This window comes from Lottia gigantea (assembly GCF_000327385.1).
Source record: "Lottia gigantea unplaced genomic scaffold LOTGIsca_65, whole genome shotgun sequence".
In the NCBI taxonomy this organism is placed as follows: domain Eukaryota; kingdom Metazoa; phylum Mollusca; class Gastropoda; family Lottiidae; genus Lottia; species Lottia gigantea.
In genome coordinates this window covers 1,304,083-1,319,492 of record NW_008710211.1, presented here as the reverse complement: position 1 = coordinate 1,319,492, position 15,410 = coordinate 1,304,083, and the positions used below count along the sequence as shown (strand labels likewise).

Sequence of the window (15,410 nt, the reverse complement as noted above, 5' to 3'; positions counted from 1 at the left end):
ATATGCACCTGTATATAGTACGCACCTGTATATAGTACACATCTGTATATAGTACGCACCTGAATATAGTACACACCTGTATATAATACGCACCTGAATATAGTACACACCTGAATATAATACGCACTTTAATATAGTACACACCTGTATATAATACGCACCTGAATATAGTACGCACCTGAATATAGTACACACCTGTATATAATACACACCTGTATATAATACGCACCTGAATATAGTACACACCTGTATATAATACACACCTGTATATAATACGCACCTGAATATAGTACACACCTGTATATAATACACACCTGTATATAATACACACCTGTATATAATACGCACCTGAATATAGTACACACCTGATTACAATACGCAACTATATATAGTACACACCTGAATATAATACGTACCTAAATATAGTACACATCTGTATATAATACGCACCTGTATATAGTACGCACCTGAATATAGTACACACCTTTGTATAATACGGACCTGTATATAATACGCACCTGAATATAGTACACACCTGTATATACTACACACCTGTATATAATACGCATATGAATATAGTACACACCTTTATATAGTACGCACCTTAATATAATACGCACCGGTATATAGTACACACCTGAATATAATACACACCTGTATATAATACGCACCTGCATATAGTACGCACCTGAATATAATACACACCTGAATATAGTACACACCTGTATATAATACGCACCTGAATATAGTACACACCTGAATATAGTACACACCTGTATATAATACACATCTGAATATAGTACACACCTGAATATAGTACACACCTGTATATAGTACACATCTGAATATAATACGCACCTGAATATAGTACACACCTGAATATAGTACACACCTGAATATAATACACACCTGTATATAATACGCACCTGAATATAATACGCACCTGAATATAGTACACACCTGAATATAATACGCACCTGTATATAGTACGCATCTGTATATAGTACACATCTGAATATAGTACGCATCTGTATATAGTACACACCTGAATATAGAACACACCTGTATATAGTACACACCTGTATATAATACGCACCTGAATAAAGTACACACCTGAATATAGTACACACCTGTATATAATACGCACCTGAATATAATACGCATATGAATATAGTACGCATCTGTATATTGTACACATCTGTATATATAGTACACATCTGTATATATAGTACACATCTGTATATATAGTACACATCTGTATATATAGTACACACCTGAATATAGTATGCATTTGTATATAGTACACATCAGTATATAATACGCACCTGAATATAATACGCACCGGTATATAGTACACATTAGAATATAGTATGGACCAGTATATAGTACGCATCTGAATATCAAAATACTCTTATTTCTAAGATAATCAGGTGCTGGAAATGGACTCTGGGCTATTAATCTTTTTCAATGATTTCTGACTATCATATGCCAGGGCCTACCTAATTCATAGACTAGAATAGAGGGGGGTGGGGGAGTGGGGGAGGTATTTGTTGACACAGCAGTACAGTCCAGTAACGATTTTCTATGTACGATTCACAATTTAACTGAGAACAGTCTATTTCTGATTCCAGGTGAAATAAGTAGTAATTAGCTCTATAATAACCAGACTTGTATCGTGTTCACTAAACCCTAAAAATAATATAGAATGCTGAGTTTATGATTGGAATCAAACCTGGATTTGTGTCAATATCTCTGCTAGATCAAAACAAGAAAAAACACAAGATAATATAAAGATGATTTTATTATTATTTATTTATATTTGAGACCAATAATGTAAATAATTAATAGATTAATATCTAAACAGTCCAACTCCAGCTTAACGACTAACGTTTAAATAACTAGTAAACTATTCCTGGTTATCAGATCAGAATTTTTAACATCTAAATAAATTCTGAACATTCTCTTCTGTAAACAAATTCTTTCAAGTTGATTAAAATTTGAAAAGAAATTGCTACAGCTGAACATTCTTTAGATAGATTTGAACATTTAAAAAATCCTTGAGTTGCTATTAAAAGTAATTCTACCTTAAACTATCATTGTAAGAATCTGAACGGTTTTAAACATCTTTGCTAAAATTCATCTTTAAATGTTATTTTACTCTTTTTTATTACGAAACTTGAACACACCCATGCATAGATAGCTCTAGATGATTTTAAAATGATGAAAAAATAGGGAAATGGCACTTCAATTACTATGTACATTTCTTTAAAGAAATAAAATTTGCGATTTGTCCAGGAGTTACTTGGATTTTTTCAGCAACAAAATAAACCTTATCCAAAATATGAAATTTTTCAATTTTAAAATCAAATAAGAACAAAAAATAAATTTTATCAAATGAAATGAAAAGGAGAAATTCTAATCATCAAAAAACCAAAATATTCTAAGATTCTAACAAGAAAGGGGAGATAACCCTACGTCAAAAAATAAAAAGTAACTGCGGGATGTCTTTCTAATGAATATAGTGGTGGGATAATAGTTAATAATAACTTAACAGCATGCAGGGGGCGCTTCCATCCGCAATTATAGCAAATACTTTGAAATTTCCTCTTAAGCAACAACCATTTGCAGAAACTTAAATATTTTGCAAACGTTGTGCTATTGCGTGATATAAGTCAATACATTGCGCAGGAAACGCCCCAATTCAATATATCTCTATTATAATGAAGATAAAAATAGTAACCCAGGCCACATAGTTCAAGACTTATACAATAATTATGCTGTATATATATATACATGTACACTTAAATAACTGCCCTGTCAGCAGCATAACTAACACTTGAAATATTAATCCATGATGCCTGGCACTAAAATCATTGCCATATTTGGACAGTAAAATAAATTGAACACAAAATAACTTTATTTTCATGTCTATTTGTGCAGCATAAACTCAAGCATTGGATTTCAATCACGATTCGGCAGCCACATTGGCAGTTATTTTTTGATCTTAAAAACTAAAAATATAAATTGGGGGATGGTCTCCATGTCGCGTATATTTATATATTAACATATAGACATTATAAGCCGAGTTATTATGATCGATTTCGTAATGATGGTACATTATATACAATAATAGGGCATTATAAAACAGGGGCACCTGTTAGATACATCATAACTACGCGAGTCATAAATTTATAATGCACATTGATTGTTGGTTATGACAGCAATATGGACATTTCATATTACTTTGAAGTTTGAAGCTATGATATTTCTGTCAAAATGACCCATTGCTGTACACGCATCAAGACCTTATTGTATTCCAATATATCGGTTACAGCAGATGCAATATACAGTGTACAGGACTTCAAATCTCCAGCGATCTGATTGGTTAAAAATAATAAAAATATAATTATACAACAATATAACAAAGAGCACCGTAGAAACAAAAACAAAGAGAGACACGTCAACAAAGAGGTAATATATAAGTCATCTAAAAACAAGAAAAAAGCATGATAGAAGCAAAATTTGCCGTCCCCGAGAACTTTCTGAACGTTATCACCAACACAGCATTCTTTATATGCCTTCAAATTGACCGTTCAACAAGTCAATATTAAGACATCTGTAATTTTTGCAGAATTTACATCAACAAGTGGCAATTGAATTGAAATTTTAAAAGAATCATTAATATTGAAGAAAACATTAGTGGCAGAATATCATACAGTTAAATAAAAAGACAGTTTTATATTTAAACATACAACATAAAACAACAATAATAATATCCCTTGTGATTCCGTGCCGAATTCCAGCACTCAAGGACATAATAATAATAATAATAATAATAATTAGATACAAATAATATTAACGAAGAAAATGTACCTAAATTCATAATCTTAATAAAATAATGTAAGTCAATATTTTGATCGGTTTTCTAGATCTAGTCTTTCATCTACATAGCACTTTATAAGTTTAGAACATTTCATATTATGACATTAAATAATGCTTTGTATCAAATTTTGAATTAGCCATCACGTTATTTTTTAGGTATTCGGGTGATTCAGTCACCAAATTTGATTGCCAAAAGTTTGAACACTTTACAGCTTAGCTAATTTTCTCTCCCAAAATAGAATCAATTCTTTTTACGGCTCCTGAACCAACAGTAATTATTAGCTGAAGTCATACATATTCAGTATAAATAACCACCTTGGCCATTTTCCTTATACATCATTTTACATTGGGTCTCCTTATCTAGTATATAGCCCTTACACAATAACAAACTAATCTCAAGTTTCAAACAAAAAAAACTGTACAATATCATATAAAAGGCTCTCCATGTATCTACAAAGCGATAATTATATATGCCAAGCTAAGGAGCGATAAAATCAATTTACAAGTTTATCATATACAAGTAAGGGGAGATAATAAAAAGCTTCTATAAATCTAGATTCTGTTCACTACTGGAACTATTTTCTTGTTGGCTGAGCGTAAGAATATAGGCTTTTTAAGCTTGCATCGTATGTTGTTTGTTTTCATCTGAGCAGTTTTTTCTTTGCTCAAACAGACTAAGATGGAAGAGTCCCATCTTAAAGTCAGCCTAAAATATTCGACTCTAAAAGCCTTTTTGGCTATTGGCGTATTAATCTGGACAATTTACTCAAATCATCAGCCAACAAGAAATAGTCCCTAAACGCATTAACCGTGGTTTAAATATATTAACAATTAAAAAATAAATTTATGCAAATACATTATAACTTCAAAATTATGTCCACACACAACCGTAAGATCTGATGAAACCTTTTCTGTCCAACACAAATCCTTCAAAGCTGAACACTCGGTGAAAGACAGATTAGCAAGGCTAGCAAAATGACCAATGAACATCCTGCATTTTGAAAAATTGTCCAATCAAATTCTTCGTTCTAAGATTTGGGCTTGCTTTGACCTATCATAACCTTTGTAACAAAGTTGACGATGGCAGACGCAGGTTGCTCAGGATCCAGTTCAGCAAACAAATGACAAGAGTTGTCTGATATCCCTCCTTGTTTTCGGGCCACAAAACCAAAAATTCTACAAAGATAAAAAACGACATGTATACAGAGCACATATAAGAGTAAGAAGTTTGCAAACACATAATATATTCCCTTGTTGTGTTTTTGTAATTCAGATAAATATAGTATTTTTTTATTGTCAATTAAGACTGGCTAATTCAGACTTTTTAAGGCCAAGAGAATTTATAAAGAATATTTAATAGACAGACATTCTAATTTCTGACTGAATGGCTAAATAGCCCTCTGGATCTCAAACACTTAAACTCTTCATCTGTATTGGAATTATAATCTTGATAAGATATTGTTAACCTCTCCTATATTTTCTGCATTATAAAGCATACAAATCCCAGAAACAGTACATGAAGTGGCTGCTATTTTCACAAAATAAATGTTTTAAAATTGTTACCTAGCATCAGCCACTGCACCAATCATATCTACATCTTTCTTCCACCTAAAATATACAAAAATAACCATTACCAATAGATTTAGTAGGTAGAGGCAACGAAAGCACCCATCTTTTTTATAAATAAGCTCTTCTAACCATACATATACAGTTTCAGATTGTAGAAAGAATGCATGTGTGGAAGGACTTGATAAAGCAGAGTCACATCAAGATTCATTTCCCATCCTTAAGTTTTTGGACTTGGCCCACCACTTCTTTTATAGTCAGATGTCACTGGCACAGAGAGCAGATAACAAGTGAATGAAAGAGGATGAAAGGAAAATGAATGAATGGAGTTTTACATCCTACTTCTTTGCATCATGTGGGCTAAAGAAGATGGGCAACGCCATGCAGGTGCTGTGAGGGAAATTTTGCGAGGACAGCAGCATTAGCCTGAAGCACACAGGGCCTCCGTTTATTGTCCCATTTGACGGACTTGACGCTTTTTTCAATCCACTTTTACCTGCATCACTGACAGGGGAAATCCAAAGGTATTATCTCTACCTATGCCAGGATTGAACTCTGGACCTTCAGGTTAGCGAGCAACAGCGGCACTCCAGAGAATGAAACATGGGATTTGGTTTGAGGTAAAGACTTACTTTCTATCATCTGGATCCATACCACAATACGTCACGGCTGTTACAGGGTAATGACGACGGAAGAATAACCTGTAAAATAGAGAACAAGCATCAATAGTACTGAACCGGAGATCCATCAGAAATAGTACTGAGAGATCCATCAGAAATAGTACTGAGAGATCCATCAGAAATAGTACTGAACCTGAGATCCATCAGAAATAGTACTGAGAGATCCATCAGAAATACCATCAGAAATAGTACTGAGAGATCCATCAGAAATAGTACTGAACCTGAGATCCATCAGAAATAGTACTGAGAGATCCATCAGATAGTGAGGAAGGGACCTGGAGAAAAAATACAAACCACAACTGATATGATTGTTCAGTAAGGACCCAAGCTGAAATAGGTCTGAAGATATGAAGATGAAGAAGATATCTACTTGTCAAACTTCAATTGGTGTGTTGGGCACTATTTTAACAGTGAAAATATTTTATAATTGCAAGTTTAGTAAACATTATTGGAGACAGTCACTAGTTATTCTTGTCAATTATTTCAATTTTTAGATTGTCATCTTTGAATTCAGTTTTTCCCAGAAGGCATAAGCTATATTAAATATTTTGAAAGATAAAGTTTAAAGTTTTTGATACTTACTTTCTCTGGTTGTCAGTCAATGTGATGCCCTGATTAGATACTTTAAAATGTACCACAGTTGTTTTATGGTTGGGGGGATTATCCATTGTCATTTTTATAGCCTTGGACACTGCCTGGGGTCCAGTCAGAGATTCTGTATCCACTGTGTTGATGTAAATAACATTACAGGCTGAAAGTAACCAGGACATGAGGGTTAGATTTGAAACTGTGATATGAAATGGAGTTTTACACCATCCATAGTCTTTACTTGTGACCTAGGTCAGTGCTTATACCATGCTATTTTAATAAGCATCAGAATTTATATCATAGTTTCCTTTTATGATACTGGTATTCAAGTAAGAATGTTATGTTGGACATGGACATTGCTTCGAGATATTTGTCCACTATAGAGTGCCATCCTGTGATCAGGAATGTTGATTTGGCTTAATGTGCCAGTCATGTCTGATAACAACCTTCAAGCAATTCTCTAAGCTCAGCCAGGCATGTGTGACTAGTGCTTGTAATTTGTCTGCTCAGCTTTACACTGAAAATTCAGTTTTTCGAGATTCAGATTCAGTATATAATCTGTTTCTATGACAATGACCAAATGTGATGGATGGGTAAAACTAAAAACATGAAAAGCATGTGCAATGAGAGAATCCAGTGATTTAAAAAAAAAAATACACAAAATAAAGACCAGGGTTGATAAAGAAATATTCTATAACTTCTGTAGACTAATATCTTTTTGGATAGAGTTTTCTCTCCCCTTTAATACAACAGTTCCATAAAAAAAAAACTCGTACAATGAAATTTTGTCCTATTCTCGAAAATTTACAAGAAAAATCCAAATCATCGAATCAAATTTTGTAAGAAATATGTTCAAGATCATGCACTTTGATTTTCAAATCCACGTTTTTACAATAACGACTCTAATAGGAGATGAGACATTTTGATGGTATAGACACCCTATTGGCTTTGTGTTAGTAGTTAGTCAAGAATAAATATTGTTGCTATTGGAAACATACCAGCTCCTTGATGTAAAAGAGAAGATGCAGAGCTCGGCATCTCCATTGTCCTTGAACTCTCCGACGAGAAAACTTCACTTCCAGCATCTGTAACCAATCAAATTGTTCTAAATGACATATTCTGACCAATCGTATGCAAGTATTTAAAATATTTTTAACATCCTACTGTTTGACATTAAGATTTATTTATTAGACCTTACAAGAGGAAGTAACTCATGCAATAGAAGTTAAGAATTAGACTTCAGACTACAACTAACATGCAATGTCTGTTGGTTATTTTTGTGGAATGCATATTCCAATATACAATTTCTTTACTAGAAAATCTGTAACCATAATCGTGAGATCAACTTGAATTGTTATTTTTATGTTAGGGAGCATTATTTGTTTTATCTTTGGATATATGGTTCCGTAGCATGCGTAAGAGTGCAGGCTAAAAATCAGACAGTTCAAACAAAACTATTTCAGACAGTCAAAACAAAACAAAGACATACAGAGGTCAAATATATAGGATATAGGTTTTAGCAGAGCATGCTCATATATTCTCATACTAGAATAGTCATACTACAAAATGATTGGCTGTTATTAATAGATATCCAATCATTGAGTAGTATTTTTCATGATGTTGTTCCGACTTGCCAATTCTTTAACCTGAAGTAACTTTCGATTTGGAAATGCCTAACAAGAGACACTTGGTGTGCTTAGTTCACAGAGTTAATAGAACATCAGATATCAGTGCAATCATTGATTGATTTGGTTGTTGATTATTTGGACTAAAGTCTGTCAAATGCAAAATTCATTCTCAACTCCTTAATGAAATATAGAGATCAATAACTGCTTGGAATTGCAATAACCTATAACCCGATAATTTGATAGTTGCTGAGATAATGAATACGAAAATACGTTTTGTATAAATAGTGGATTTCAAAAAAGCCTCAGAGATACTGCAGGCCTTAAACAGGTTAAAGATATCAGCAAGATCAGATCCAAAATCCAAATTTTGTCCTGAAAATGAGTGATTACCTGAGGTGCTAAATGAAACATTTTTCTTTCTCCAATGTACAGCTGCATGACAAGAAATATAGAAGCATGCAAATTTCATTTTCATTACAGGATATACTCTAGCAATTTGTAACAAAAATCTCAACTAAAATTCGAAACAATGAGTTGCTAAATTTCAAAATTTTATGTGGATAATTTTCAGAAAATTCATTAGAGCGAGTCTCATTGTTGATTGACTTGTGAAGATGATATATAATTTTATGAATTTCCCAATATTTCTCAAGTTCAATCAATGTTGCCTTGAAAAATTCCGATCCCTTGAAATTTTTGTTACAAATAAAACACACAAAATGCATGATATAATTTTAAATACCAGGGAATTCAATTCTTATTGAAAATTTACACTCTTGAAAATGCAAGCCTTTTTTTTTTTTTTTTTATACAAATCAAATTTTCAAAAATTCTTTAAAAAAAAATGTGAGAATTTCAAAAAAAACTAGTCTAAAATATGTGCAAGAGTGAAAATTTTCAATGCAGAAAAATATTAAAAAGGTGAAGATAGAAGCATGCAGAATATGAAAAGCAGTGTTTAAATGAGCACAGCCAGTTTTCTTAAGAAAATGGCCAAGTTAAAAAAAAAGATGTAGTTAATATTCATATGTGAAATCTAAATCCAAATTTGAAGAAAATTAACAAAAATCATCATGCAAGAAATTAGACTTTTTTAAAACTTAACTTTTTTATTCATATATCTCTAGAATTAAAACTAATTTAAAGATTTATTCAACAAATCAACAAATTAAACAACGAAAACATAAACTTTTATATCGCAACATGTTGTTTTGTTAGAAAGAGACAAATACAATTTATGATGTCTAATTAAAATTTGACCAAACTTTTGTTCAATTTTTTTTATTAGCTTTTATTTTTAACTTCAGTTAGGGTCTAAAGACGGCCTTCTAGAACATTCGTCAATTTAATGACACTGTAGCGAATCAACTTCCTGTCCTCTCCAACTCTGGGATTTTGTGATGTGAACAAAAGGTGCATTCTGAGAAGCAATAGACATTGAATGCACCTTTTGTCCTTGTCACAAAATCCCAGCGTTGGAGAGTGCAGAGTTTTGATTGGCTGCAATTTCTGCTGATTGAAAATATATTTACCAATCAAAAGCCAAAATAATGTCAGCAAAACGTTTTTTTTGAACAGTTTTCGGTTCCCGTAAATACAAATAAAATTCCCAACTAATTTGATGTTTTCCAAAATAAAGTTTATGAAATCTTTGCAAGATGAAAACGACATAAAAATCACTGCAATTTGACTATAATTCTTACCACAACAAATGGATATACTATAATATGTAAAAGGAAAATAATGGGCACATTTCTGCAACTTTCCTTACCGATTCTGACTCTCTAGACACCCAAGTTTGAGATGCAGAAATGGCCACATGCGATAAAAAGTGCTTTATAAGTATTAACCAATCTTTAGGAATTATGCTGGTATAAAATATCATTGGAAGTGTTTCATCAAGTTCATCTGGGCCCTTATCTTTATGAACTAAGATAAAATCGAGATTTTCAGAAATACAGTAATCTGATTGGATAATAAATCTTTAATTAAAATAAATTTTAGTGATTGTCCAATCAGCATTAGTTTTCAAGAAAAAGGGCCCAGGTTATCAAATTAAAATCATAAAAATTGAGTGAATGACAAAAAAATCACTGATAATGTAACCTAAAATTTAGGTTTTTCAGACAAAATGCTTCAGGGAGCTTTCAAGCCTTACTCCTTAGAAAAACAGTTATTATGGTTCATGAAATAACTAATTAGCCCAGCTTTTTCAATACATTCTTTTTTGACAAGTAAACTAAGCTATCTTTCTTAAAAAAAAATAACTTGCTTGTTTGAGCAACAGCCACAAAACAAAACTTTTAGAACGACCTAGAGATTGGTTAAATTCTTAGCTAGCTATTAACATATACACAGCTTACAGTTATGGTGCATGCTATTGTTGTACACCTGACCTGGGTCGGGCAGCGCCAATTTACACGGCAAGGCTAGCGGGGTCATCGAATGCTGGTAGACTAATGCAGCTAAACTTCCTGTAAAGATAATCGTGGATTATTGTATTTGTAATTGTAATTGTACATTAAAAATTTGTGATACCAGGAACTTTTTAAAAAGATAGTCAGCTGACTATTCATCATAAAATCATTTTTAGTTTCCTATGAGTATGAATTTCCATCTTAACATATTAACCTTAACATGCATGAACATTACTTTAACCCTGTGCCAGTGCCTTCTGTTGGATAGTAACTTGTTACCTTTCAACCACCCTAATCTCTACTATTAGTGAGCTCTGCTTTAACCCTGTGCCAGTGCCTTCTGTTGGATAGTAACTTGTTACCTTTCAACCACCCTATTTAACCCTGTGCCAGTGCCTTCTGTTGGATAGTAACTTGTTACCTTTCAACCACCCTATTTAACCCTGTGCCAGTGCCTTCTGTTGGATAGTAACTTGTTACCTTTCAACCACCCTATTTAACCCTGTGCCTTCTGTTGGATAGTAACTTGTTACCTTTCAACCATCCTAATCTCTTAGTTTCACTTAAGATTACTCATATTAGTTGTAAATGCTTTCCTCGTGAATTCTGGCAAGAGTTGATAAACATTAACTTACCAAAAACTGGCTCATTGCTACAGCCCCGAAGACGTACTCCTTTAGGTGTGGGCTCAATCAAGAAATGACGGACAAGATCTGCTTGAGGGTCCCCTGGAATACAAAAATATTATTGAGGAACACCTTCTATTTGTCAAACCATTAAAATCAAGACTACCACTGTAAATTCAGCAATTGATTGGTTCTAACTTAATTAGTGTGTGACTTTGTTGACCCAGAGTTAAATCCAGGCACACCTTCTGTTTGTCAAACAGCTATTGATACATTGATTCCAGATGTGCTGTCACAGTCACTGTGTTAGAATTCATCATCATTTGCTTTGTTGCGTCAATAAATAATGCTCATAAGTTTTAATCTCAGTCAACTTGTGAAAGTCTGGTCAACTTGAATAAGTCATCTTTTCTGTAAATGAGAAGGTTAATCTTGTAAAAATCAATGCCAAGAGGTTTAGCCAAAGATCAGATGGTAGACAGGATCTTAATAAACCTGTCTTGTAAAAACCTTTCACAAAATTGCTGTTTCTTCTTCCTTTTAAACACTAATGACTGGAGATATTTATTTTTTAAAAGTCTAAATTGAAATATTCTGACCATGAACGTAAATATCAATTAAATAAAAACAGAGCCATACCTGAGGGTTTGATTTGAACATTGGGTGGTAAGGTAGCAACTTTAAGAGCCAAACCAAAGGCTCCTGGGAAAGAATTACTGTCACGAATAACAAAGGTTCCTGGTGATTTGTCTTTTAATAACACAATAGCTGGAATAAAGAAACACATTTTATACGACTGATCCTCCAATCTGAATGTTACCAAGTTGGATCGTCATCTCCAACGTGATTATGTGACCATTCTGATTAATTCAGATTAATTGTACAATATGGATGATTTTTAATAAAAATAAAGGTCAAGGTTTAAATGAGTTTGAATCATTTCCAGTTTCATCAAGGAAACACTAAATCAAAACAACATTGCTTGTACAATAGCATAACACTATTATCAGACAAGGAGGCCACAGGCCATCCTTTCACTATGTAAAATGATAAAAAAAATTTTGGAGAGGGTAGCCAAAGTCAGGCACATCTTTTCTGGGGGTGGGGAGGGGGGGGATCTGGAGGGGGGGCGTAGAATCATTACTGTATCATAGATTGCCAGGATGCCTGTCTGTTTAAAACTGAGACTAGTGAGCTCATCACATCATTGAGAGCATTGTTCATTAAAAGAGCGAACATTGTGTCCAGTTCTGGTGTATAGGCTTCTACTATTTTTCCTCTAAAATCATGTACACTTCGTACATAGTTTCTTTTCAAATTCATTGTCTGTTTTGCCCAGATAAGACTTACCTTCCTCTCGTGTAATGTTGGGTTTGTACCAGAATTTTGATGTATCCTTAACGAACTTGGGAGTGGTGTGAACCATATCCATATCTATAACACGGTAAAAAATAATATTCGTCAAATATCACAGGAAATTAAATTTAAAAGACTTAATGTTCTACTCTTTTGCTCCAGATTTGGTACATAATGCACTGAACAATAAGGGAAATTCACAACCTACAAACTCAACTGTTGAGATAAAAGAAACCAGACAGTGAAGTTTCCAACTGTTTGATACTCAATCCCACGAAATCTTCTGATTGTCAGTCAAATTCAAAATTATTATCAAACCTTGAACTGAATTGAATCCAATATTTTTTCAAATTATAATGAGTCAATGAGGGAAACATTTCTTTCAGTTTAATCACATTCAGTATATTGTTTATTTTAAATGATTCAGTCAGGGCTGTTGATTCAGCTTTATTTGCCAGCTATGTCTGATTGGGGTTTGAATATGACTGGATGTGATTTTGATATTAAGACATTTTCAATTAACTAGGTTTTATGCATTCTATACATTAATTACTGAATTCCCCTTCAACTCAAATTACAATCCCCTGAACACTATCCTTCCCTTCTCTTTGCCTCGGTATAAAAAAAAATAAATGATCAAAAATAGTACTAACAAGACTTGATTCTTAGTTTCTTTAATTCAGCATAATCCAAATTTTTCAACATTTTGACAAGTCAAATTTGTCCAGTTTCCACAAATAAATTAGTATGACAAAATAGTCCCACTTATCCAGTTCTCACAAATATTTTAAACTAGGCCAGTTTATACGTTAACCCTGTTTCTTTCAACAGTCAAATTGAACGATGTTAACCCCAATAAGTCCAGTTCCCAGTATGATAAAATATGTTTAATGAAACAAGTAGATACAATTTTAACCCTGACTATTCCAGTTCTGACTACAGAATAAGATGTCCAGCGAGATAAATACCAAGTTTCTCGTTATTCAGGTTTGTCTTTCACTCTATCATCAAAGGCTTATCTCCCTTGGGTAGGCGTTGATTACATGTCATGAGGTCAATATCAAAAACTTTCATATTTTGACACTTTTCACCATTTTGTTTTTTTAAATCTGTCTTTTATGAAAAAATTGTAAGTCACATTCTTAAATCTGTCCATGTCATCTCTTATAAAAAAACAGAATGTCACTTGCTCTCCTGTAGATTTTAATTCTTAGTGTAATTAAGCATAAATCTCACTAATTAAGATATTAGTTAATTAAGACAGCACTCTCTTGTAGTAATTCGTTTTTAAGATTCTGATATTCAAATAAACAATTTTTGATAGAAATATTTTCACATGAACTTGCACTTCTTACAAATTTTTAATTGCATTTTTTTTTAAACGCACTGACACAATGCATGTTCTCGTCGCATGATAACAACGATACAGATAAGAAAGGACACAATAGGCACTCTAGTTTTTGTTTTTTCAAAGCGTGAAGCCATTTGATTGTCAAGAATGATATTAAGTGACTTTGTCAGGGTTAGGTAGGAATGGCCATATGTTTTTTTTAATGCCCATTTCTGTACCATCACAGAATGAATAGCCACGGCCTTATTTTAAAAATAAAATCCAAGTGAATAAAGTATCCTATTAATTCCAAAAGAATTAATTAGTAATTTCAATTAAGATTTAATTAGCTCTGCAGGTTATTAATTAACTTTAATCCTTCTTAATCCACTATATGAAATATTTCCAACTGAGCAATCTGTTCCAGATAATCTAGGTATAAATCCCTCTCATCAAATACACTGTTGATCATTCCAGTTAATACAAATTATTTAGTCATTGGAAGAATCCCACTGATGAACTATCTACATCTTCTTCAGATATTATGTTTATGTTTTAAACTTAAAGTCACACTGGTTATAATTATCACTCTCAGTGAATTCGTGTGGTTTGTCAATTATAGAGACACATATATTATCTTTAGTTCGTAAATAAACCCTTTTTATTGCTGGACAATTCCTATTTTTTATTGTAACACATTGTCTAATGATCACCTGAATGTTAATTTAGCTCGTTATTAAGGGGTTGTGAATAGACCCTGGTAATATTGTATATTACTATAGTATACAGTCCACCCTTTTATAATACACACTTTACAAACATTACTTATTATTACTAGTATACCCTAAAATAGATATATATTGTCAATTCAATGACACTCAATCAGTTGTTAAGGGTTTGATAGTCGTCTACTAGGTGATTAGGTGCTGTAGGTTTGAATCTCCTAATGGTGAGGAATATTAATGTCCACTTAGCACTTTTTGAGAGCCCCTAGCTTCAATTTTGTCAATTTCATTTCATTGGTTTTTGTAATCGTAACATCAAAGTCCGTCTGTTAAAGGTAAATGGATCTGGTAGTTGTAATTGTGCAAATCAAAGTTATATATTTATACTCTCACTGTATTTGTCACAGTGAACCCTTTGACAAGAAATGCATTCAAATTTGCGTAAACTGCAGTGGTTCACGTGATCACATTCCTGAGCAATATGGCTGCTGTTGAGGCCTTTTTTTTGCAACTGCAATCTTTTTGAAATATAATTTATCCATCGGAAACTTTATGAAAAGAATACATTAGACAGTGGAAATATAAACAATGAACGATGGACCCACTGCAGTT

General features: G+C 32.8%; 3 protein-coding genes across 3 annotated transcripts in view; all 3 read right to left on the bottom strand.

The window, feature by feature from the left end:
• Window positions 1-1,286, bottom strand: part of LOTGIDRAFT_86409 (hypothetical protein) — a gene marked incomplete at both ends in the record, with an annotated part of 3,291 nt that extends 2,005 nt beyond the window's left edge. Inside the window, one exon of the mRNA XM_009064809.1 lies at window positions 1,112-1,286. Within this exon, the coding sequence (XP_009063057.1) occupies window positions 1,112-1,286 (175 nt within the window). The remainder of the gene's footprint in view (window positions 1-1,111) is intronic.
• Window positions 1,287-4,910: 3,624 nt separating this feature from the next.
• On the bottom strand, window positions 4,911-12,813 carry LOTGIDRAFT_129421 (hypothetical protein; the record flags this gene model as incomplete). Its single annotated transcript, XM_009064808.1, has 8 exons — window positions 4,911-5,058; window positions 6,081-6,149; window positions 6,711-6,879; window positions 7,715-7,786; window positions 10,741-10,814; window positions 11,393-11,489; window positions 12,027-12,155; window positions 12,738-12,813. The coding sequence occupies 8 exons, from the start codon at window positions 12,811-12,813 to the stop codon at window positions 4,911-4,913; spliced, it is 834 nt and encodes a 277-aa protein (XP_009063056.1).
• Window positions 12,814-14,894: 2,081 nt separating this feature from the next.
• LOTGIDRAFT_167327 (hypothetical protein) overlaps window positions 14,895-15,410 on the bottom strand; it is a gene marked incomplete at both ends in the record, with an annotated part of 4,748 nt that continues 4,232 nt past the window's right edge. Inside the window, one exon of the mRNA XM_009064807.1 lies at window positions 14,895-14,917. Coding sequence (XP_009063055.1) covers window positions 14,895-14,917 — 23 coding nt within the window. The remainder of the gene's footprint in view (window positions 14,918-15,410) is intronic.